We start from the raw sequence: 26,981 nt of genomic DNA on the forward strand, positions 1-26,981 counted from the left end.
ACTCAAAATGGTGGTATCTATGATTTCTTCGTTATGCTTGATTCATTCCACTCTAGCTAATCTGCCGACATCGATGGTAAATATAATTACCTCTCTGTGTTTCACTTATTTATGGTTATATTTTCTTAAATTGTTGTACACTTCTTCAAATCGAGCAAGAATATACAAGTAAAAAATACAGAAAATCCAAATTTTCAGTAAAAAAAATAATTATGGTTTGTTAAAACATTCACATGCAAGGAGCATGCAAGACGCAAGGGTTGTAAAGTAATAGGCGCGCCTACAAAGTTGATTGTAGTGATCATATGATTGTAATTGAGTAAGATTGTTTAAGTTCTTCATCGTTCTGTAGCCTGCTGCTGCCAGTTGAAAACTTAAAAGCGGTACCGATCGAAGGAGCGTGGACAGGCTCACACAACTTAATCGTTTAGCATACTCAAACCTACCATGTAATATTTTCTTTTTATCCTCCATTTCCACTCAAAGAGTGTGGACTAATTTTTCATTCCTTTTATTATGTATTACTTGGATTAAAATAAGACCTAATGCCACTTCTATAACAATGTACAACAGCAGTAACTCTTCTTCTGACGTTTTTCGGAGGTCATATTCATTTCCCGAACAACGGTGGCGAAGACTTCGTTCACGTTGATGCGATCTTTCGCAGATGCTTCAATGAAAGGACAGTCCCACTGTTCCGCAAGAGCGTTTCCTGCGTAAGAGGATAGAAATAAAATAGAATTAGTATCTAAACAAAATATTTTGATTGATCGATGTAGTGGCAATTACCAAACGACCATTTTTAGAGTGCTTTATCCATTTTTTATACGTAAAAATGAACATTTTTGTTGATTACTTTAAGTAATATTTTTTCCAGGTGGAGGGGATCATCTACGTCACTATCCGATGAACTTATTCATTAAATATACAGTTGATTGAATGAATAGAAAATACAATCTTTTATAGTCCTTTCAATCTTCTTGTTGCATTTTACCTGCCAAATTGATGTAATTTTCTAATCAAACTAATATACACACCCTACAACATTATTCTACAATTATTAAAACAACTAACTCAGCAACGTACTTAGTTTTGCTATGACTTGTACACCTTTGATAATTACTTGAACTTTGGTACTTTGGGCTATCATGCGCAGTTGTTTTGCTTAAATAACTACACTTCTCAATTGAAACTAACCCTAAGTCATATCTATTCTAACTTATATCATACTGATCGAATAAATAATATGTCAGAGCGTACGTTGGCAGTAAAAGTCTCACTGTCACTGACTTTCCCATCTTCCATCTCCCATCTCTTCTCTGGGGCCCTTGGTGTAATATACAATAACACCCACTTTTGCTGTTGGTGATCGAGAAGACATCTATCGGCTTGATTTGGCTCTTTCGTGCTTCCGATGAACCAGATTGCGGACTGCCACTAAAATTTGACAAACTTCGCTGGTTGTGTTTTACCACAGCAAAAAAATATATGGAACCCTTTCGGACGAATGGTTAACTTAATGTTTTACCAACATTATGTTTGAAATCCTATAAACTAACGTAATCTTCGTACCAATACACTTTTATTTTTAAGCACACTTACCTTCGGCCGTTGACACTTCTCTTTGGCAATCTAAATCTAGCTTGTTGGCGACTAGGAGGATGGGTGCTGGTTGACTACCTTTTACACGGCTGATCACATTTCGCATACTCGCGATATCCTGCAATTATACATTGAAATAAATTGAAAACAGATAATAAGATAGAAATAAGGTAAACGTAATACTCTTGAAGCTTTGTGCTTTCCCAGCATTTGCAAAGGATTCTGTGAAGGAAAGTTCCTCCAGATTTGGTAGAAAAACCAATAATTTAACGTTTGTCCGGTTTTCAATTTTATTTTTAAAAAAGTTTTTTAGAAAACCATACTAAAAAAATATTTTTCCAAACTTTTCAAATCAACCATTTCTGATAAAAACCGGTACCTTCTAGGCTTTTGAGAGAATGATCTGATTCGTATCTGATCTGTAAACGTTTGGAGATTTGATTTTCGTTTTGGGTGTTTGGTTTTTTATGCGCCCTCCATCACTATCACAGAAGGAAAGAATGCATCATGGTGCTGGAAGACGAATGCTATCATTAATTGCAATAAAATATATGTAAGGTTTAGAGGTGTAGCTTCTATATTCTTTACTATCCGTTTCCTTTCACACTCTGACTAAAACTCTCTCTGCTACAGCTCATCGCTCCTTTTTATATCCTACCATTTCTATTTCCATGTCTACTCGATTACTTTTTCGCCCAACTCACACGGCCTTTCCTAACATTTCTTCCGCCCCGGAAGACCTATACTTTTCCTATAAAATATTTGATGACATTAACCTACCCGCACGGCCTTTCCTGACCTATCTCTTCCGGCCAGGAAGACTTGCATTTGCTTCCTTGCTTTGCTTACTTCTTCATTTACTTTCTCAACTTCTAATCGGTTATAAGATTTTTGCCTACTACACTCCTATATTTCCTAGTTAGTACTTAGTCGGTGTAGGCCACGGCTCCTTTTGTTCTGCCGGTGCATCCTTTTCACTCGTGTTCTTGTGACTACTCGCAATTTCCGAAACAATATCCTCCTCGGAACCATATTCGTTCGACTCCTTATCACTATCATAGCCCTCATCATCTTCGTCTTCTTCCTCCTCATCCTCATCATCTTCAGCATTCTCCAAGCTCCTTGGTATAACTATTACTTCCCGTCCTCCAACGTTTGTCTTTAATACGTCGTTATCCTTCTCAGCACGGCGCTTTCGGAGAATTTCCATCTGCACAGCGTACTTAATGTTGCGTTTTGATTCTTTCTAGAGGAAATCCATCTCAATTAGCTGAGCTCCCGTTATGTTGCAGGCTCCCTTCAACAAATTAAATTTTTTGGTAACACCGACTGTAGCAAAGTTCGGATACTTTCCGATAAAAGAACGCGTGTAGCTAGTGCTAAGTTACACTTTATTTAGAATCGTTCGTAAGTGGTTTTCTAAGTGATTTTTAAAATGGTTTCCAAAGTGCTTTTGCACGTTTGCTCTTCGCGATCTTCAAAATGCTACTGATCGGTGATCGTTAATATTGCGGTGGTCAGTGCTCGTCGCAGGGCTGACCCCATGACCGCTCGTACTTTGACCCCGTATCGTAGTCGTTATCTTCGTTCCTTGCCGCGGGGTCCTAGTTCCTACTTGCCATAAACTCGGGAGCTAGGTTGCCCTCGCTAGCTAGCTCCTTCGTGTTCTGTCACTTGTTCTGTTGTTGACTTAGCCTCGTGTGTTTACTTGCCAACATCCCGCCGCCCGTGAATCCTGGTGGCTCGAAAGGATTCACTAACTCGATGGCAAATTTCCTCCACTGCAGCTCAACCTAACTCCTATCAACATCTTCTTCGTTGTCAAGCTCGGCCTGTATAACTGCTAGTTTTACTACGGGACGTTTCAACCGTTTTCCTCGGGCAGTGCGCACTACTGCCTGGCGCACTCGTCCGTCTGCGCCGGGGAAGATCTCCTCCACCGTTGCTCGCCGCCAATCCTTGCGAGCCCCTTCGGTTACAAAGACCAAATCGCCTACCTTCAGCGGGGTGGTGTCGTCCCTCCACTTTGATCGCTTGTGAAGTGTAGGAACGTACTCCTTCAACCACCGTTCCCAGAGGGCGTCCGTCAGTGCTGCAGACCTCGAATAGCTGCTCCTCAGTGCTTCTGCGTGGTCTGGGGTCAGGCGAACCAAGTCTTTCTTCCCAGAGGAGTCTCCTAAAAGAAAATGATTTGGAGTAAGCGCTTCGGTGTCAGATGTGGCTTGCGGCATGTATGTCAACGGGCGAGAATTTATGAGACTCTCAGATTCCGCCAACACGGTGACCAAAATTTCGTCGTTCAGCTTTCCTCCATCATTGAGAGCGTGCATTGCCTCCTTTACGCTCCGCACCATCCTCTCCCATACTCCTCCCATATGGGGGGCCGACGGCGGATTGAAGATCCATCGGGTCTGCGCATCTGTGAACGTGTCTGCCAAAGCATAGTTATTCTGCGCAATTTGCTTTTTCAGCTCGTTGCTGGCTCCTACAAAATTCGTGCCGTTGTCCGAGAATATTTCCGCTGGGGGCCCTCGCTTACTGGAAAAACGCCTCACCGCCATGATGCACGATTCCCTAGACAGACTATGTGCTACTTCTAGGTGGACTGCGCGTGTTACGAGGCAGGTAAATACAGCGACATATCGCTTTTCCTTGCGCCTTGCATTAACTACCTCCACTGGGCCTAAGAAGTCCACACCGACTTGGCTGAAAGGACGCACATACGGGGTAAGTCTAGCCGCTGGGAGAGGTGCCATGCGTGGTGATTTTGGCTGACATTTTTTTACTTTGCAGCGTTGACACCGTTTTGTCGCCTTCGCGACGCAGGAGCGAAGATGTGGGATGTAAAACCGCTGCCTCAACTCGTTCACAATGGTCTCACAATTAGCATGGCCGAACCGTTCGTGGTATTCACTGACCAACAGATGGGTGAGGGCATGCTGCTTGGGTAAGATGACCGGGTAGCGAGTATCGTATGCGAGATGGTCGGCTTGACACGCCCGACTTTCGGCCCTAAGGATACCAGCTTCATCCAGGAACGGCGCCAGCGCATACAATTTACTGTTCCGGTCCACAGATTTGTTGTTTAATGTGTGCCGCTCTTCCTTAGTCACCGATAGAGCACTCACTTCCATCGGAAACGATTCCCTTTGAGCTATTCGCCAGAGAAGTTGCTCGGCCTTCTTGTACTCTTCGGAGCTTAGTGGCACTTGCTCCGAACTGACTCCTTGTATGATAAGGTCTTCCTGCGCTGCAGTCGCCTTCAGGGTTTGTATTGGCAAGCCCTTTAACTTTCTTCTGCAATTTTTTATAAATCGGTATACGCCTGCTACCGCTCGCAGGAGGATTTTCCACCTCGAAAAGCGCTGCAGATCAATGTTGAGCTTCTCTTGCTCAACACCTGCATGCACTAAGCAATGCCCTATTGTTTCCTCTTGATCGCTGATGGGTTTCTGTATGGTGGTTCCTTCATCACCTTCTAGCGCAAACAGCTGTTGTAGCGCCTCGTGTAGATCCGGGTTGGCTTGGGAGTCTTCGCTGCCTACCACTTTCGTATGGCAGTTGACATACACTCGCGTGGATCGCAGTTGGTCGACTCTAGCTGTTGGCGAGGACGGTTGTGCGCTCTGATCTACCTCCGGTTGCTGCACTGTATACGGTCCGTAAACTGCCCATCCAAGAGGACACCGCACTGCGATCGGCTCACCTAGTCCGCCGGAACGCGTCTCTAGTGGTTCCAACAAGGCGACGTCCTGGAGCCCGATCAATATTCGTGGCACTGCGTTCAGGTGGGTCGTAACTGGCAAATCCTGGAAGTGATCATATTTACTTATCAGAATTTTATCATTTAAGGTTTGTTTCGGGAGACTTAGCTGTTTGACTGTGTGAGCGGCCGCTACTGTGTAGCGCCGCCCTTCGCCCCTCGCCGAGATCTCGAAAGAGACGCGCTGAGAAGCCTCCTCCGTTCTCCGCACGCCGCTTGTCCACAGCATCTCCAGTGGTTCCCGCTTTCCCGTAACGCCTAGCTGCTCCGCGAGCGATGACTCTATCATCGTGAGGTTGGAGCCCTCGTCCAGAAGCGCGAATGCATCCACGCTGCGCCCCTCCTTGTGCAGCGTAACGGGAACTACACGGAACAAAATCTCCGGCTCCGCTACGCGATGCGTGTTGCACTGTGCTTTCACGTTACCGGTGTCCGGGTGTAGTAAGGTGTGGTGTCTCTGGCCACAAGCTGTGACCCGGCAGGACTGCTTAGATCTGCACGCCTTATCCCAATGAAGGCTCAGGCAGTTTTGGCACAGGTTCCTCTGGTTCACCACTTCCATTCGTGCGGCGAGCGGCATCCGTTGGAATTCCTTGCACTCCCTCACCTTGTGGCTGGGGTCATTGCAGACGAAGCACTTTGCCACAAGGTTGCCTGTGCTGCCTCTCTCATCCTGCTTCACCACCGGTTGTGCTACTGGAGTGCTAACTTCAACGGTCGACGAGGAATGGGTGAACGTATGTGAACGGTGGAGTGGTTTCACGGGAGCTCGACCTGCCTCGACTTTGGCGGGAGCGTACACCGTTACCTCGCAACAATCCTCCATCAGTTCGTCCATGAACGCACCAAACTCCCTGAGGGTTGGCCGTTCGAAATGGCGCTTAAATCGGGCCCACTCTAACCGCCTAGTTGCAGGGAGTTTCTCTACCAGCTCGTCTAGCAGCATTGGGTTCGCCATGTGGTCCTGCATCTCACACGCAGTAAGGTGATCGCACAGTTGCTGAACCGCTAAACCGAACGTGATGAGCGTATCCAGACGTTCCGGTTTTGGTGCTTCGGTGGCGCGGACCTTTTCTATAAGCTCCTTTATCAGAAGCGCGGGGCGACCGTACAACCTTTTCAGCACCTCCATGACCAACGGGGCAGCATTTGGCAGCATAAGTTTCGAAGCGACGGCTTCTCTCGCTGCTCCTGTCAACGCGGCCTCAAGCCGCATGATATTTTCGAGCGACGAAAACCCACATGCCTTCGTTGACTCCGTGTAGCAGCTGTAGAAGATCGGCCACTCTTTGGGCGACCCAGAAAACGTGGGGAGCTTTGCTGGCCAAACTTTCCTTGCTGCTGCCTCGTCAGCTAGCAATGGCTGCCTCTTCGGGGTCGATGGCTCCTTCGATTCGGTTCGACGGGGCCATTTTGCTTCGCTGGTGTTACTCACCGAACTAACGGAATCTCTCTCCGTTTTCTTCATCTTATCTAGCATCTTCGATGATTTGGTAGAGCTGCTAGCAAAATCATCCACTATCCGAGACATCTTTTTCTCGAGGCTTAGCTTTAGGTTTGCTAGCTCTGCCGTTGCCGTCGCTTGCAGGATCTCCAGTTGGAGCGCATGCTCCCTTTCCAGCTGCTCTATCCTGGCTGCCTTCGATGCGCGGGAACTGCCACTCGTTCTCGAAACGGAGGTTTTCGCAACACTTGAACGCGATTTTCCCCCGACGGACGCATTGGATCGATCCCGATGGTTTGTCGCTTCTCCGGACGCCATCGCCAAATCCTTCTCGGCCGCCATCTCCTTCGGGGTGGTCGCCATCGCCGTTTTCTCCGCACGCGCGGCAAGCACTTGCTCCTTCAACAAGCTTAAGCACGTTTCGGCCTTTGAAGACATCAGACTCGTCTTCGTTTCGGGTAATGCCTTGAGCCGTGCTTCGGAGGTTTCGCTGCCCGGGCGCTTGGCATATTTGGCTTCTCGATGGCCCGCGTCCGACTGGGCTTCTCCACCCAGGTCCCTTCCGCGTCTCTCCATCTTCCCAAACCTTATCTCGCTCCCGTCGGCTGGCCTCGTGCATCTTTTGCAGCTCCATTCCCGGTTCTTCACTTCGGCCGTCACGTTGGCGCAATCATAATGCAGCCACTTGCCACATGTATCACACTGCACCATATCGCATGCTGAATTGTCCCGGTCGCACGCAACGCAATCGAAATTCTTCGGCATTTTACTCACTTCGAGGAGTCACTCACTTTTCTAACTTTTAAAAATCACACAAACCTTTACGCTTTGCAAGAACTAGTGCAAAAGGTTTTGTAGCAAAGTTCGGATACTTTCCGATAAAAGAACGCGTGTAGCTAGTGCTAAGTTACACTTTATTTAGAATCGTTCGTAAGTGGTTTTCTAAGTGATTTTTAAAATGGTTTCCAAAGTGCTTTTGCACGTTTGCTCTTCGCGATCTTCAAAATGCTACTGATCGGTGATCGTTAATATTGCGGTGGTCAGTGCTCGTCGCAGGGCTGACCCCATGACCGCTCGTACTTTGACCCCGTATCGTAGTCGTTATCTTCGTTCCTTGCCGCGGGGTCCTAGTTCCTACTTGCCATAAACTCGGGAGCTAGGTTGCCCTCGCTAGCTAGCTCCTTCGTGTTCTGTCACTTGTTCTGTTGTTGACTTAGCCTCGTGTGTTTACTTGCCAACACCGACCAATTGTTGTTCACGATCATCGCTTGCTTCTTTCGCTTTCGCCAACTTATCAAAAGCTTCGTGCAATTCTCGCTCCAGTCGCCCATTCTCTGACGATAGTACTCGTACGCGATCATTCAACTGACACTGCCTCTGCTGACTGTCCTTCAACTTTTCTTCCAAAAACTGTATTTTCGCCACACACTCAATCAGCTTCGTTTTCTCCGCCAGCCGATCCTTTTCCGAGCCTCTCAATAGATCACGCTCCTGCTTCAACTTATCTTCCAATCCGGTCAGATCCGATCGTAGGTCCTCTATCTGCTTATCTCGATTTGCGATGATTTCACCCTGTTGTTTCATCTTAAACTCGAGTTGTTCCTTCTCGTTATTCATCGAAAACCACGGATCATTCACTGCTGTGATTGTTAGAACTTCATTCTTTTGACACTGATTTACCTGGTGTTCAAGTTCACCACTGTTAAAACACTTGGGGCTTTCCTCAACACGTCTTGTACAATGGATTACTAAATGTCCGAGCATTCCACAGTTGAAGCATTGACGTATTCGCTCATCATTTTTCACAATCCGCTTATTAATTGGCTTTCTCACATCTTGGTCAAACTGCTTACTCTGTTCTATTGGCTTATGTTGTACTCTTTCTGTTTTCTTCTGTGTTGCTCGTTCCATCAAGAGAAGTTTCTTCTTCAATTCTTGAACAGTTTGAGCCTCATAAAGAATAGCTCGTACATGTGGGTCAGTAGTGACACCATCCGCGATGTATTCGCACAAGCTGGTCTCATCCAAGCTAATTGTTCTCGCCAACTGTTGCATAGCATACACAAATGTCAATACTCCTTCGTTACTCTTAATCCGCCGAGATTCAAGTTCTCTATGTACGTCCCGCGGTCGCACCACCACGCCAAATTCGCTTAATAATTCTTTTTTTAATTTGGAGAACGTTGTAACTTCCGATAATGTTCTTAGAAAACTTCGTGCTGTTCCCACGAGTTTTTTCCGGCACATTTACGACCGACATCTTCTAAATCATTCAACCAAATCGCGATATTCTGCGTTCGTTCTCCAGAGAACTCTTCGACGCTATCTTCACTATCGCGTATGGAGAATGAGTTTATGTACGTTGTATGATGCACGATATTTTCATCCTCCATCCTCCGACTAAACGGGATGCTAAATCTTGCTTACTTCCGATCGTTGCTAGTCTTGCCACTTTACATTTTCGCACTAATTCCGAACGAGAGTATTCTTCCATCAACCGTAAAGATTCCATATCGACGATTCACACCAAGCAGATTCCAGCGCACAGAGCGTAACCTTCAGCACACACATTGCAATCTACAGCGCACACAGCGCAAATCACAGCACACACAGTGCAGACTTACTAAACTCCGACGAAAACCTTCTGTGCACACACTGGACTACTTCTGCTGTATGACCTCCGTCTATATCCTGACTGCGGAAGATTCCTTACTCCAATCTCCGAAGACCATTCAAGAACTACGCGGATGACTTCAGACCCGGTATGCTTCTTACTCTCCTGACCAACTATTCACGGACGACTTCTGACGTCTATCTTTCCTCAAAACGAATGTATGAATAATTCTTATTCCAAACCGAAGACTTCTTCTTGGTTGAGCCCGTTAATTTCTATTAAGATCCGATGACCTCTTCTTTGGTTGAGCCCCCATGTAAGGTTTAAAGGTGTAGCTTCTATATTCTTTACTATCCGTTTCCTTTCACACTTTGACTAAAACTCTCTCTGCTACAGCTCGTCGCTCCTTTTTATATCCTACCATTTCTATTTCCATGTCTACTCGATTACTTTTTCGCCCAACTCACATATATTTTAAAATTGCTCGAAGTGACAATAATTGTAATGTTTTGATGCTTAACCACACTGGAAAAGAAAAATATCGTGCATAGTTTTTTGGCTGTAGATAATCATGAAATTTAGTAAAGAGATTCAGACCACAAAAATCTTCAAAAATTATTAAGGTGTAGTGTCATGAACATGATCGAACAAATTATCTGCTGCAAAGTACACAAGTATAGTCTCAAAGCAGTTCAAGTGTTTATGTTTAGCCTTACGTTAAATTTAAAATAAATTTAAAGATAAATGGAACTATATGATCGCGATCGATCTATCTAAATAGAATAAAGACTGATTCGTACGTCGGCAAGTGGCAAATACAAGTGGCAAGTTGCCGCAGTCAGCAGAGGCAGTGTTCAACAACTGTTCAACATAGAGTAACGAATAAAACGTGTTTCAGCTAACAGAGCCAAAAGTAAAACAATCGCTATTTCAACACTCAATTTTTTTAGCATCAGCAGGAAGAAGTCAGCTATGCGGGGTTCCGTTTTTGAGGAATGAATTTTTCTTTCAAACGCGATTTGACAGTAAATTTTCTAGGAACAGATGATACTAAAAGCGCATGTATAATAATTGTATTACAAGGAGAGTACATGCTTTTACAAAATTAATTGAAGTTTATATAATTTATAGGAAATATTTTAAATAATGCAAGCTGGAAAAGTTCTCAAAACATCAATGAAATGCAACAGAACTTACCTGAAATGTTTGATGGTTTGTTAAAGAATACATGACGATAAAGCCGTGGCCATTTTTTATATAAAGATCTCGCATCGAGGCAAATTGCTCTGTTCCAGCTGTGTCCAGAATTTCAAGAACGCATGGAGAGTTGTCCACCTAAAAATATGACAGAAAATCACACTTATAAGTTATACTTACTATCATATTTTGTTGTTAATGTTGTTCTTAAATAAATAGGTGTTGCTGGGGTAATGTGCACCCCAGAGGTAAAACAAACCTTTTGCAATTTCTTATTAAAAACGCGTTTCGGTTGCGAAAATAATCACCCTGACGAAGAATGAACTAATTACTGCCGGTTGGAACATGACCTGAAGTAATTTTGCAAACCTCACCGCTAAGGAATAAATAGTGCAACAATCGTTGTTTTTATACATGGCATACATAGTTCTGTTAATTATAATCGTAGCTTCAACCTGCTCATAAAAATGTGGGTAAGGCAGCTCTGTCAGTTCTCGAACAAGACAAACACTATAAAAACACAAGAACAAACCTATGCAATCATATGAAGGTGCTCTGTCAACCTGCGTTGAACATGTCTGTGCATGGCTGTGTACCACCGTGAAACTCTCTACAGGTTCATCCAGACGACAACAATGTTTCTCAGCCATGTTGACGTTTACCGAATTCGTACACGATTTCGTTGTCTGTATGTGTGTGCCAAGCAACATTGCCGAACGAATTGACGAGCTATCCATGGGTCGATGGATAAGCTGGAAACATTTGAGGGTATTTTAATTGGGAGCGCGGAAACGATACGAACTGTCAGATTTCTCGTCGCGGTCCCATACAAAAGGTAAACAACACCTTTGAAAAAAGCGAAAAAATGGCTAGCCGCGTCGTTTCGTTTCCGCGCATCGTCTCGACACGTAGGTGGCGTCGTTTTGGATCGTCGAGACGGCCAGCCATTTTTTCGCTTTTTTCAAAGTGTTGTTTACCTTTTGTATGGGGCAGTGTCGAGAAGTGTATCGTTTCCGCGCTCCCAATTATAATACCCTCAATTGTCGAGCAATTTTGACAGCGATCCGTTTGGCATTCAACAAGGTAACGAAGCTAAGCTGTATCCTGTACGAACCTTAAGTAAATTGTTAATTAGAACGAGTCAGTTTCATTTGGGCAAGTGTTGGTTCAGTTTTTCTATCATGCCACTAATTAAATTAACTTTTGTGATGTTAACTAGTTACCATTTGTTGTTACTATCTATTGATACATATTTTACCATTTACATATTTTTTTTATATGCCATGACAAATGTTTAGAAACCTTGAACATTGTTGGAAACATTGATGAACATTGGTACCTATCGCGAAAGGCTTGACATACCGATCGGTATCTCTTACCGATCGATATGTGTTCATTTGGTCAACTAACCTACCGCGAACGGCTAAAACAACCGATCGATATATAGTCTATATGGGCATCTGCCAAATGCATATAAACTATGGGTAGTTTTTCGAGCAGTTGCGATACCGATCGGTATATCTACCGCGAACGCAAACTGTTGAGCTAAATCGATCGGTATGCTACCGACTGCCATGGACCAGTCGGTAGCAGATGAAAAGTTCATTTATGATATTGGTGTTTTAATTTAATTTAAAAAATAAGATATTTTTTAATATGAAAAAGAAAAAAAACAGTTTTTTCAATTTACATAAGTTAAAGCTCACAAATCTCAGTGTTTTCAGATTTTTTTAATACTTTTTTTTCAAATGTATTGGCCAAGAGAGTATGCTTCAACCATTAATGAATGTATTTCCTCAAAGATTACTGCTTACTCAGGCTTCGTCACGGATCTCAAACAACTCCAGAATACATCTTAACACGTTAACCGCCATATCAGTCCCATGGACGACCAGACTGACGGTGAAGTTTCCCTTTCTTTCGCCACGTTGACCCCTATGGATTGACGAATTCATGAGTCGCGTCGGTCCACCAGTATCGGTCCACCAGTGTCGGTCCGCCAGTGTCGGTCCGCCAGTGTCGGTACGCCAGTGACGGTCCGCCAGTGTCGGTCCGCCAGTGTGCTTCATGTTCATGCACTCACTTCGTTTCATTCTTTCCACTTCGTTTTACTTCACCTTCATTTTATTTCACCGGTGCCAGTGACCAACTTCGAACGAAATTGTAGACCGAGTGAAATAAACAGAAAGTGTTACAAAACAGGCTGGGCGGTTAACGTGTTAATAACCTTGGATATAAGCATTCATGCTCAATAACTCCTTTTACTAATTAAGTACACAAAACTTGTTGAAACTAAAGGAAGAAATGCGTATAAAACAATAATTAAACTGTTTGGATGACAATTGTCATCCAAATTAATTTTTAAGCCATATGTAAACAAATAGTTGTTTGACAGCCTGAGAACTGCTTGCCTTATCGATTGATATTTGAGGGTATTATGATCCAGTTCCGCGTTATTGCTCGAAAGTTTCCGCATATTTGCTCGAATAGCAACCTGGGTATTTATACAAGTATTTCAAGGTATATAAATATATAGTTTTTAACAAGTTTCGAGCACTTTGATTTTTAATCAATTTTCAAAACGATCGAGTTATTGGTGTGTTTTATACTATGGCTAAATGGCTAAATAAATCAAAGTGACTTGTCTAAACACAACGTTGATATGAAAAGTGCATCCTGAATTATCATGTTCTTGGTAAATACCAAGATCCATAGAACCCACATATGCTTCGGACACATACGGTCTATAGAGATCCATCGACCAGGAGGTGCTTGAAACTGCTCGACGATAACGACGCGCGTCGTTTCGTATCCGCGCATCGTCTCGACACGCAGGTGGCGTCGTTTTGGATCGTCGAGACGCCCAGCCATTTTTTCGCTTTTTTCAAAGTGTTGTTTACCTTTTGTATGGGCCAGCGTCGAGAAGTTTATCGTTTCCGCGCTCCCAATCATAATACCCTCAATTGTTTTATCTATCGATATGGGAAGAACGTTCGCGGTAGCTAATTCGAGTAGATATCGTTACCGATAGATAAAGTGATACCGATCGATATGGACTAAAGTCTTGCGTTCGCGATAGGCACCATTGATCGCCATCGTATGGACAGAATCCGCCATTTTTGCACATGGCTGACAACCATGTTTGAATGTGTGCGAAAGATTGCCATCGTCTGGAAGGGCCCATTCTGCTACCTTCCTGCTTAAAAAAGTGACAGTTCTTCACGACATTTGAGGGTATTATGATTGGGAGCGCGGAAACGATAAACTTCTCGACGCTGGCCCATACAAAAGGTAAACAACACTTTGAAAAAAGCGAAAAAATGGCTGGGCGTCTCAACGATCCAAAACGACGCCACCTGCGGGTCGAGACGATGCGCGGATACGAAACGACGCGCGTCGTTAACGTCGAGCAGTTTCAAGCACCTCCTGGTCGATGGATCTCTATAGACCGTATGTGTCCGAAGCATATGTGGGTTCTATGGATCTTGGTATTTACCAAGAACATGATAATTCAGGATGCACTTTTCATATCAACGTTGTGTTTAGACAAGTCACTTTGATTTATTTAGCCATTTAGCCATAGTATAAAACACACCAATAACTCGATCGTTTTGAAAATTGATTAAAAATCAAAGTGCTCGAAACTTGTTAAAAACTATATATTTATATACCTTGAAATACTTGTATAAATACCCAGGTTGCTATTCGAGCAAATATGCGGAAGCTTTCGAGCAATAACGCGGAACTGGATCATAATACCCTCAATTGTCAGAGCACCTTTCGAACAGTGGCTTGTATCGCGAACAAATCGATCGTCACGATTTCGATCAAATGAAATAGTCGATCGAAATCTAAATCTACTCGAAATAGCTATCGGCAACGGGGTTTCTGTTTCGATCGATAAACTATGGGCGGTCGCATAGTCGAGCAGCTGTCAGATCGATGTTGTTCACGGTTATGGTATCGCGTGCGTGTTAACCTATGATAACCGACTGATAAGCGTGTTTACAAAGTAGAATAAAGAACTTGACTGTTTAGATCATGTTTGTTTTCAAATCGTTTTCATTGTTTTTCATAGAGACCAGGAACGATTAGCAGAGTGTTTTTTTCGAAATTACGGTTGGGGTTGATCCGGGTCCATGCCGGCGGTGAAACTTTGCTAAATACTTTAAAATTAGCTAAACTATGTTTCTAAACACTCATTAGACCAAAACACACCGAAACATTTTTTTGCTGGATTACCAAAAAGCGTTTTTTTCCATAATAACACACAGTTTTACTTGGCAAAAGTGAGTAAGACATGGTAAATGTGCATATTAAATATTTTTTATGAAAGCTTAACATATTACCTTTCCAACGATGTATAAAACATCATGGTCATAGTTTAAATACTTGTAAAACGATTGCCATCAAGCAATCAATAAAAGTTCGCTAGCGCGGACCATTTTTTATCACTTTTTTGACTTTGACAGATTATTTCTCGAAATCTACTGGTCCTAAAATACTAAAAATTTGGATTGGTCTTAGTTAACTTATCTACTGCAAGGAAATGTAACTGAATTTATCATACTCTCCATCGCCTAATGTCCGCCTTTTCCCCATAGTGCCCGGCCTGTTTTAAGCTGAATTAAGCCATTTAAAAATAATTTAAGTAATAGAATATGTTCATCAACGTATCTAATACAGCCTATGTAAATTTCACTGCACGAAATAACCATTTCAAAAAAAAAAAACGAGAAAAAAGCAAATTGACTCTAAATGATCTAATATTTTGTCACTTTTATGTAAGGTATGGCATGCTTTGATATTATAGTTTTTAAACACCCAGGCCTTCTTTTACTACCTGATAATGGTATTTAACGAATACCGAAGAGAAACTGTTTTAAAATTCTCAAAATTTTACATAAATTACATAAAACGGGTGGGGGTGCCCATGGCGCAGCGGTAGCGCGAGGAAACACCACGCCACAGGTGTGGGATCGAATCTCGAGTCTGGCACCCCTCTGTATTACGAACGGCTGACCACTGATTTATAATATACCGTCTTTCGGTCATCGAAAACTCGCTTCGGAGAGAGGTCTTGTGTCCTACTTGGGGATGTCGTACTACATAAAACGGACGATCCTCAGAGTGGGGCAAGATGCACCGGCCGAGGTGGGGTAAGACGCCCTAGCATTCCAAATGTAAGCAATGGAGCAGGACGCACCATTAAAACAAGAGCAAGTCGCACGGTGCCTCTATTATCCACGCATTGTTGATTTAAATAAGTCTTATATAAAACATGTCATGTGAGTTTCATAGAAACGAATAGGTTTTGAGCTCTTCATATGAAATTTGTGTTAATTTTTTATGATGTTCAACTGTGTTTTCAAACCACAGATCATCAGGATTACAAAACGTCAAATTTTGACTCTGTCAGAAGTGCTACCTGCAAGATTGATGTAATTGTAAAGGTTGGACTAAGGCGGTTTGTATAAAAGGCCTGGTTTAGCTGTTTTTAGTTACAGAATAGAGTTCAAACGTTCATTACGAATGTTTGTTTTGGGTATCATAAATTCCAAGATGGCGTTATGTTTACTTGTCAAATCGCTCCACATAAACCAACCTTGGGAGTAACCTTGATTGACATATAAAAACTCTCTGTGACAGCGTTGAAGCGTCTGCGGCAAGAATCAAAATCGTTTGACTTTTAGTACAGAAAACGAAAGGTATGCTGTCATCAGCGACAGCCCCTATCTCTCCCATGGGAAAAAAACGCAAACGCATACGTATGCGTAAAGGTCTGACCAGGGGTTCATGCCCGGTTCCGATTTCCTGACAGCAATATTTCTGTCAATCGTGATTTGACAATAATCGAGTAACAGTAACATTGATCGTCTACGAGGGCTGACAATAAAGTAAGGTCTCCAACGCTGCAACTTCGCCGGATCACGCGCTAGGCGAAATCTGGCAACACCGCCGTGTTCCTTGGTTCCCCCACTACCACTTTGCTGCTGGGTGAGTCTTCCCCGACCGCTCAGTCTTGGCTGAGCAGCCGTCAACGATGGAGGTACCCCTCGCGTCAGCGTCCAAGTGCGAATTGCGTTCTGTAATACGTTTTTTGAGTGCGAAAAAGGTGACACCAATTGAAATCCATCGTCAACTAGTTGAAGTTTACGGGGAAAAGTGTATGGACATAAAAAACGTGCGTAAGTGGAGCCGCGAGTTCAATTCCGGGCGCACTAATGTTCACGACGAGGAGAGAAGTGGCCGACCGTCGGTCTCGGATGCGATTGTTCAAGCAGTGGAGGCAGAAATGCTCAAAAACCGCCGTGCGACAATTAGGGACTTGGAACAGAAGCTTGGAGGAGTGTGTAGAAGCGAAACAATCCGTCATATCCTTGTGAACAACTTGCAGTATCACAAAGTTTCTGCCCGATGGGTGCCGAAACAGCTGACCGAAGACCACATGAAGCGGCGCGTGGAATGTGCGACCAAAGTTGTGGCCCGTTTTGAAGAGGTAGGCGATGATTTTTTGGAAGGGTTTGTTCGATCACCCTCCCTATAGTCCCGACGTGGCCCCAAGTGACTACCACATGTTCCCTGCCCTGAAGGCTGACGGAGAGTGGTATTCTGCCGGCATAGACAATAGAGTTCATCGTGCGGATGCGCAAGGTGTTGGAAAAAATGGCGATTATGTAGAAAAGTAGTCAAGACCTTGGCCTTTCCAACGGTGTATCGCTTTTTGTAAATAAATGTCATTTTCTATGAAAAAAAAAAAATTGGAGACCTTACTTTATTGTCAGCCCTCGTAATAAGGGTAACCAGGCACGGTTACCGATTTGCTGTCGACTGAAATGTGTCAAAGTGGGGGTTTGTTTTCTGTTTGCTCTGTTAGCTGCAACAAGTTTTGCTCATTACTCCAAGTTGAACAATACCCTAAATTCAAACATGAAGGGTACGGGAAACGAAGCGTAATCGCTAGCGTAATCGTGTGGTTCCGCTGCTCTATCTGTCAAAAAGAATTTTGGCTTTCTTACCCTATAATCGTATGCGTAATCATGTCATAACGTAAACAAACGTTTATTCGATCGCAGTTTAATCGTTTATTTATCGAAAATCTGTGATTATTTAGCACAGTCATGGTATTTTCAACAATGCACAACAAAATAATAGGTACGGCTGCTCAAAAACTGCTGCAACTTTTACCAAATTGCAAAACATAAAAGTCCTCGTCTAATAAGTGGAGGGTCCTCACGAAAGAAATCGTTGCACTCATTGTTCTTAAGTTTTTCAATGTTTTCCCTGAAAAATTTCCAATTCCCGAACACACTTTTTGTCGCTATTTTGGTCCACTTTGTTTCTATTTTGACCGACTTGTGTACCACTTTTGGCCCACATAAGAAAAACTTATTTTAAGTCTTTTATGGTTTAAATATTCTCAATAATTTAGAAACTGCTGTTTACTTTTACCATTGTTAAATAAGTGAGATTACATGTTTAATTTGATATTTTAATATCCACTTTTTTGCAGGATGATCGCATTTTCGTCTAGAAAGTTTCTGGCCATCAGCTGCCAGTATCAGAATGCATAGAAATTTCGTTTCAGTCGAAACCAGATTTCCTTGCATCTATTTTGGCCCACTTTTACATCGAAATCAAAATTATTTTTCGAGCTCAAAAAATTCGCACTAACCCTAGTAATTTGTTTTACCGGTTTTACTTTTGTTTTTCGAATACCTCTAATATGATATATATAGAAATATTTTTTAAACAGAAACAAAACTTTTTATAGAATCTGTAATGGTATCCAAAATATTATAAAAAATTCCGACAAAGGCAAGGTATTTAAAAAAACGGCCAAGAGATACTCAACAAGCGTAGTGTAACCAATCCAAACCGTACGTCGACAAACCGTAAGTCATAGTTTGGATTCGAACATACCCTGCCGAAGGTGTAGGGGTGGATGGGGTAATACGCACTCCTTAAGGAAAACTATAAAATTTTCTAACAACTTGGCTCTTGATTGTTGATTTTATCACTGGATAGGATTCATAAAGGTTCAAACTAGTCACCAGTTCAGGAATGTTTGCTTTTTTTGCTAAGAAAAACGTACCCCACCCCTACTACAGCGCTCATGGGCCGATTTGCAAATCATTTAAATACTAGAATAAACATTAACATTCCATTGGATGTGTGAAAGTCATGCATGCTTAAGAAATAAATGTGATTGAAAAAGTTCCGGTAGTTCTAGTGTTAATCACATGTCCACCCCGGACCTGTAATGGCCAGATATGTTGGCTTATTTGTACCTAGTATTTAAAACACACATCATACCTCTATCTCCTTCCTGTAGAAATCCTCGATGGTGGGATCGTACTTCTCTATGAAACACCCGGAAACAAACTGAACTGTTAGAGCTGACTTTCCAACGCCTCCAGACCCCAGGACAACGACCTTGAATTCACGCATTTTCTTAACAGGACTCGTTCTTGTTTCCTTACTGTTTTAGCAGGGGCGCCTTTAGGTTATTATATCGCGTTATTTGCACATCGATTGAGGAGAATAAGTACACGCTTTACGCAGAAACACCAACAGGACCAGCACTTTATATTGATGGTCAAAACGAGCAATTTATCAAACACAAAAACCCCGACCCCAAGATATTTGATTTATCTTTCTTGATGCACGATACACTATTGCAGTCCGTTTCGCAGGTTGTCTCAGAGAAAAACTCGTCACCAGCTGGATATACACACTTAAGACACAGCAACTGCAAAACAAAATCTGGAAATACATTTAAAAAAATAATGCAACTGATTAGATGAAACACAGTTAACATAAATATTACTATGCATTACACTATACTAGTATTTTTTACCGTGCTTTTAAACTGGCATCGTACATATAATATGAATACCCATTAACTAATACGTAGTAGAATGCGTGTATGGTCAACAATCTTTATCTTCAGTGTATTATATAATCTATACGCTGTGAATCTTTTTTTTCAATCATACCAGTATTTTCTACGCTGGTATCCATTTCAAAAAATACTTTCAGACATTTTATCCTCAATGCTTCACCATGCCTAGGTTGTAGCCATCTAGCGAACTATTCATCCAATCTGGTCAAACATTGATTCGTCTATCCATAAAACTATTTACTGTAACTTGAGGGGCTTATCAGTTTCTATCAGGTTCAGAGGTCAACAAACAATTGGAAATTTGGAAATTAGAAGCAGAGCATTCTTCTTTCGAGGTCTTATTTGCTTCAAGCAAGAAAGTTCCAGCCAATGATCCACTCATCCGGATAGGTTAAGAGAAATATATGCAACCATCCCAAGATGAGTATTGTGGATATTCATTTTAGTTAATGGTAAGTACATTTTAGTCAGAGCAGTTTAGATAGATTACCTCCCCAAGATTCACCCAATTCATCAAACAATTTAAAAAGTTCGGTGCCAAGTTTAGATACGTCATTAATGTTTAACCAAGAAATCACTTCTTTCCTTGAACGCACCTTGAACAACCGCACAGGTTTCTTTCATATATCTATATCTCTTTTACCTAACCTGTTCGAGTTGTTACAAAAATACAACGAAAAAATGATAACATACTTAATACTAATTCTGACCATCGCAGAAAAAAAATATTTAAGTTTCGTTTTTCTCTCCGATGAGCAACTGCATTCTAATTTGTTTATTAATATTCCATTCATGCATAGGCAGCGTATCTCTAGCATTTCACGCACACCGTCTTGCGCAATAGGGTTCAGTAACATTATAACAGGCAAAATGAAACAAGGAATAATCTTCGTTCCTGTGCATAGCAAAATATTGATCAAGATCGCACATTGACTATGAGAACTACAAATCTTAAAATCCAATTGTTAAAGGATTTAGTAAAGATAAAAACAGTTGAAAGTGAAATTTAGTTTCTCAGACATATATGTACCACTATTTGTTGAACAAATTCCAAAAGTGTCAATTTCATGGCTGTTGTCCATGTAGCATGTTTATTGAATTGTCTGAAATTTTGGTGCTTTCATTCGAAAATGTAAAAATATTATTTTTATCATTATTATTATAATTAAATCTAATTTTACATGCATAAATTTCTTTTTATCCAAACATTGACCCCTTTGTTGGATTCTTATATTCTGCATTTATTTACATCTTATATTTGTCCCTCTTCGTTTTCGTTTAAGCGTCTGCAAACAAGCCTATCATTAAGGTGGTTACTAGGCATTAACGCACGTGCTGAATGCCCGAGTACATCGGTGAGTTTTGGCTTAGATAGGATTCAAACCCACGCACCGCTGGATGTCTCGGACACCTTTAAAAACTCAGGATTATTATGTTTATTCGCAAAGCGTAGATTAGAAGAAACCGAAACTAATAAAAAAAATGTAAAAAACGTCTATGAAAACAGTGTTTTGTTTGCGGAAATTGAGACCCTTCACTTTCGGATTGATGTTAATCCTAAACCCCTGCTATGTGCAGCGTGTACAGGAACTCATAGTACAGCAGCTATTCGATAATTTTCAGTAGAATTTACTAGTTGCCACATGCTTTTATTTTGTTTTGCTACATTTTGTTCAATATGATAGTTATTTATGTTTGATAAACACATAAATAACTATCAATTAGTCATTTATGTTTGATAAACACATTATCAACACCGGTTGGCTTACAGGGTTTGCCACCTTTGTTCAGCTCTAACCCACCGAAAATTGAAATAGCTCATCAACTGCATCTCTAAAGCAACGGATATTGAAATAGCTCATTAGGTACGGTCACACGAGACGAACCTTTGATGGCGAACCTTTCGCACACTATTACAAACGAATGCCAAAAAAAGGTTCGCCGGACCTTTTAGCGTTCACACATAACGAATCTTTGATGCAGTTTCATTGGTAGTTGGTAAGAATAAATCAAAGTAAGCATTGTAAACAAATGGTGAAACCAACCAGAATCTGTCAAAAAGGTTCACGGCAAAGGTTCGTGCTATCCACCAAAATCGGCTAACCTGTTCTGCTCGAAAAAGGTTCGCGAACTCTGCTCGATTCACTAACACATTCAAAAAAAGGTTCGCCGAGCGTTCAAATTCGAACCTTTGATGGCGAACCTTTCGCACACTATTACAAACGAATGCCAAAAACAGGTTCGCCGAACTTTTGCCTTTTAACGTTCACACGTAACGAATCTTTCGCCGCTTTTCACTGTCCCCACGCCGCTTTTACCTATTAGGTACGGTCACACAAGGCGAACCCTGCTCGAATTTGGACGCTCGGCGAACCTTTTTTTGAATGTGTTAGAGAATCGAGCAGGGTCCGCGAACCTTTTTCGAGCAGAAAAGGTTCACCGATTTTGATGGATAGCACGAACCTTTGCCGCGAACTTTTTTGACAGATTCCGTTTGGATCCACAGTTTGTTCACAAAACGATACAGTGAAAAGCGGCAAAAGATTCGTTACGTGTGAACGCTAAAAGGTTCGGCGAACCTTTTTTTGGCATTCATTTGAAATAGTGTGCGAAAGGTTCGCCATCAAAGGTTCGTCTCGTGTGACCGTACCTATTAACTGTTGCCTCTAACTCATCTCATTTTGTCTCTAACTCATCTGACTTTGTCTCTAACGTTTGTCTCAAGCCGAAAACTATGGTATAAACAAAGTAATTGTGGTTATGATACGTTTTAAAACTCCAAAAACAATAAACATTATTATTTTTGTATGGTTTAAAGCTATTCTGAAGTATTTTTGAACAATTTTGCGTTTAATTTTTATAGGTGCCTGCATACGTATATTAAATAAGAATGCTGCATTGTGGTGTTTACCTAGGTGGCATAAACGCACTTGCTTGGATCAATGTATGTCACTTAACAGCTAAGATAATGCGTTTATGCCACCGGGTTAAACACCACAATGCAGGCTTCTTAGATGACATACGTATACATGCACGAGTGAAAAGCATACGCAAAATTGTTTAAAAATACATAAAAATATCTTTAACGCATACAAAAATAATAATTTTTATTGTTCTTGGTGTTCTACAATATCTCATAATCACAATTACTTTGGTTTACTGGTTTACTTCGCGTAATTACTGGTCGCGTTACGGTACTAAATTTACTTCGCGTAATTACTGGTCGCGTTACGCGACGGTGCAGTCTAGAAAGCGAGTTAGAGACAACTGTCGATGAGCTATTTCAATACCAGTTGCTTTAGAGACAACAATTGATGAGCTATTTCAAAATAACGTGCGTTAGAGACAAAATCACCCGCTTTCGAGGCAAAGTTGGCTGGCAAAGCCTGTACTCAATAAAATATGATAGTAAGAATCTAATTAGCTCAGGATTCTGAAATATTCCAAATTCACAGTTTTGTTCAGTAGTGAATATACGTTTTAATCCCATTACTGTGCTTAACGTTAACGCAAGCAAGGTATGTTGAGGATCTTATGCACATTTGCAATTTGCATTTGAAATGTAGAAGGAATACGAGAGTTTTCCCCAGTAGTTACTTGCCAAAAAGATGCAAAATTTGTGAAAATACCACTTTTTCCTACATGCATTAATATTAGCAGGATTGACAATTAATTTGAATTACAAGTGTAAAAAACACTCGCAAGAATGTGTACATTTAAAAACATAATAATAATAATACTTATAAATGGTTCCGATAACGTTCCAAGGCATATTTAAGTCGTTCCGTATACACACGCTTATTTCAAACACACATACACACACAAACCCACATACGCACACACACACACACACTATCAGGCTATGGTGCTTATGATGAATACGCACACTACTCTTGTTGTACAGTCATGTGTCATATATTTGATGCAAAACGGAAAAAATCCCACCAAATCTTCGATTACCTCCGCTGCTGCAACAAATTTTGCCTCGTCAAAATTTTAGAAACTTTTCTCTATAAGGCTTCCACAAGTCGGTCGTAGCAAGTAATAGATGCTTCATGAAAAGAATGAACAATCGATCGTGTAAAAGTTGAGACTTGAACCGATGATGAGACAATGTTTAGATTTCTTTTATCCAGTATTTTCTGCTTCTGCATTGCAAGCACCTGTGAATGGATCACTGTCTTATCTAAACAACGGAAACAAAGGATTTTCGTATGCTCATTCGATTCGGGCAACGTGTAAGTAAAACGGGATGCAATACGCTACATGTAACTTTAAGAGAAAAAAAAGCAACAATTGCACAGCCCACCATCAATCTTTCCTCTATATTCCGTGGGCCGCTCATTCCGTACAATCGACCAGGCAGCAAGAATCGCATAAACTCACACAAACTAAGAGCCAAACACATACCCATGGAATCAATTGCTGACGGTGCTTGCCTGTATTCCTTTATTGGTAGTGAAGCAATGTTAAAGCTGGACAAAGAGTATTTCCCATATGACAACGACAAAATATACTGATTAAGTAAATCGTCGGCTACTATACAGAATGTTCTCTACATACGCCTACAACTAGCATTGCATTTTTCACAAGTCGTGAACGGAATGGAGTCGTGTAAATCCAACACGCTACTTTCATTCACAGTCGCCTCGCTCGAGGTGGTTATCGTTTCACTTTTCACACCGAATTTGCTCAGTTCGCAATCTACCACTTTGCACACCACTTCTTTTCGATGTAAAATACTGGAACCGCTTTACACAGTAATTAGGATCTTAAACTCTGAGCACGACATAATTGAACACAATTCAGCAACTTTCCATGCTTACCTTCAAACGGTATACAATAGCTAACAAGTTTTTCGATGTAGGATACTTCATATGCGAATTTTCAGGGATAAAACCTAAAAACTTTTACACTCGGGATGTACAGTTTACGGCTGCGACTGACCAAATATAGAAATGTACATAAAGTATTGCACAAATCGAGAATAATTTTAGAGTATCTAACAAAACCATACACCAATCGTTATACAATACACTGCAGAGGAAGTTTATGGAGTTTTTCCTCTAGATAATGTCGACTTCGCACTGAAGCATACAAAATCGTACATCATGAGATATTCTGGTACTTAAAAAAAACAAACAATATTCACGGACGTAGACGATCGTAGTGATGAAATTCATGTACCAGAAATGTCTTGCCTGTTCGGTCTGTAGGCGTGGAAAAAACACGCAAAAACTATCCGCGCGTCATTTAACGAAACAGATTCTTGTACCGCTAGCCACCTTTACAGCACTTTGTTTTGCCCAAGGTGATGTCCTGCTCTTTCACAAGACCGAGGAGCACCGTCTAGTCACAATATACATTGCACGGAAAAAGCACGCCAACCCGTTCGCTCAGTACTGCTGGTTGAAGACTGAAGTTATTGGAGTACGGAGTAGTGTTGGCAAGGAAGACCCGAAGATTCGATCCTTACACGGATTACAAAGATTCGAATCCCAACTGGACGGATTCAAAGATTTGATCAAAGGCAATCAATAGACAGGTCGGGTCAAAGCTGTTTTTTGCTCCTCCATTGTTGTGACAGTTGGTCGAAAAAGTGTTTACAAAAAAATCCAGCATACTTGTGGGAGATCTCCGCCAAAATCTTCGCGAAATAGGTAGTTGGTAATTCTAGATCCCAAATTCCATGGTCTTGCGGATAGAAAATGCTTCTTCTTCTTGACGTAACGACCTCTTGGTCATACCTGCCCGTTAAGAGCTTACGAGACTTGTTTCCCTGTTGTACGTGGATAGTCAGTCCTCTCGTACAGGGGAGGGTCCGGTCTCGGTTGGGATTCGAACCCACGCCGTCGAGGTGATGAGCCTCGGCGCTCATGGGCCGATTTTCTAACCGGCGCTACCGCTCGGGTGTCGCGGACCCCCGGATAGAAAATGCTCTTCTCTGTGAAATCATGGGATATGGATCCTTTTGCTCGCTGTAATTGCCGAAATTAAGTGTGTTGGTCTGCCTTACACCCAGTCTTCCCCCAGAACATAATTTGAACGCCTCAACTCTTTGTTCTGTTGATGAAACATACCAAATTTGCAGTTTAACCCCACTTTCTTCGCTGTTCGTGAGAAGTTAACAAAATTTCAACCAACTGTCAAAAATGTTCCCACGGCTCCCAGGACCTGTCTGTTGATTGACTTTAGATTTGATTTGGGATTCGAATCAGAATTGATTTATTTGGGATTTGATTTGATTCGATTCTGACTGCATCCGAAACTATTTAAATCTGATGTGAGTCGAAATTAGTCACGTTACGAGTCAATCTAGAGACAATTGGAGTATTATGATCGAGACTAGATGTTCTGCGGTTTTGCATTGTATGCGTGTTTGGGATTCTCTTTCAATGCTTTCTGCTGTGTGCAAAAAAAAGCATGTGCTATCTCTTTCCCTCTAATTGGATCTTTGTTTGTTTGTATGTGTTGTGATTTTTTTTTCTATGTTAATAAGGCAAAAAACTGCTCGATTTGCAGTGTACCACCGTTTGCTGGGATATGTGCTGTATTCATCTTGGAATACCTTTGGAAATACCCCCGATTTCCACTTAACGGGGGGTCGGATTACACGCACACAACGTTGAGTCAGAGGTGGCACGCACACCAAGCGCGCCAGGCAAAAAAAGAGCAAAAACATAGTTGCTCTCGTATTCCGCTCTCTACTATGCCCAGTCCCACTCTTTCTCCCACCTCGTCTTTGATTCTCACCAATGCGTCCCCGCCCGCTAGGCAATTTCGAGCAAATCGTCCTCAAAAACGTCCTCCATGACACAAACATCGAGCAGTTTTGTATGGTGAGGAGGACAAGGAGGACGATTGCTCGAAAAACGTCCTCCTTTTGTTTCATCCCCATACAAAAATGGAGGACGTTTGTTCACGCGGAGAACGTTTTGAGGACGATATTTCGAGCTGCCTAGCGGGCGGTTGACAGAAATTGACATTGTTGCTGGTACAATGCAAGGTGTATAAATTAGAAGGTGAAGTCGTCCAGTGTAAAATGACATTTCATGACTTGACATAATACTTCTGGGGTATGCATATCCCCGGCGGCCAAATTGTACTGCTTAGCCAGTTGTCAAAACGAACAGCCTATGTTTCCCGTGTGTGGATATGTGCACCACACCGAGTGTGTATGTCTGCTGAAGCTCGAAGAAGCTGCACGGAATTTGCATTCTCGTCTAGCTGTTGGTGTTGTGATAAACAAAGTAAAATTTAGTTGGAAACTTGTTCAGTACAAAGTTCTTAGACCAAATATGTACGGTGCGTGCTAAGGAAAGTTTAGGTTTATTGGGAAGTGTACAATTGGAACGCAATACGTCCAGTGCAGCATCGACGAAGAAGTTTCATCGTCTCTGTACAAAATATCATCTTCAACTTATGGAAACTATAGTATGGAAGTACGTATTAATCA

At 41.9% G+C, this 26,981-nt stretch overlaps 1 protein-coding gene across 3 annotated transcripts; it reads right to left on the minus strand.

Moving 5' to 3' along the window:
- Window positions 1–495: 495 nt before the first annotated feature.
- On the minus strand, window positions 496–24,929 carry LOC131282191 (ras-related protein Rap-2a). 3 transcript variants are annotated; one of them, XM_058311598.1, is made up of 5 exons: window positions 24,713–24,929; window positions 18,937–19,386; window positions 10,621–10,758; window positions 1,603–1,720; window positions 496–712 (listed from the first exon to the last, which is right to left on the minus strand). In XM_058311598.1, exons 2-5 carry the CDS (start codon window positions 19,069–19,071, stop codon window positions 555–557), a joined length of 549 nt encoding a protein of 182 aa, XP_058167581.1. In that variant the 5' UTR covers window positions 19,072–19,386; window positions 24,713–24,929; the 3' UTR covers window positions 496–554. The 3 variants fall into 3 exon arrangements, with proteins under 3 accessions (XP_058167581.1, XP_058167583.1, XP_058167580.1); XM_058311600.1 differs by having other exon boundaries at window positions 24,801–24,917; XM_058311597.1 differs by lacking the exon at window positions 24,713–24,929 and adding an exon at window positions 24,352–24,597.
- Between the last annotated feature and the right edge of the window lie 2,052 nt (window positions 24,930–26,981).

This window comes from Anopheles ziemanni, chromosome 2 (genome assembly GCF_943734765.1).
Source record: "Anopheles ziemanni chromosome 2, idAnoZiCoDA_A2_x.2, whole genome shotgun sequence".
In the NCBI taxonomy this organism is placed as follows: Eukaryota; Metazoa; Arthropoda; class Insecta; order Diptera; family Culicidae; genus Anopheles; species Anopheles ziemanni.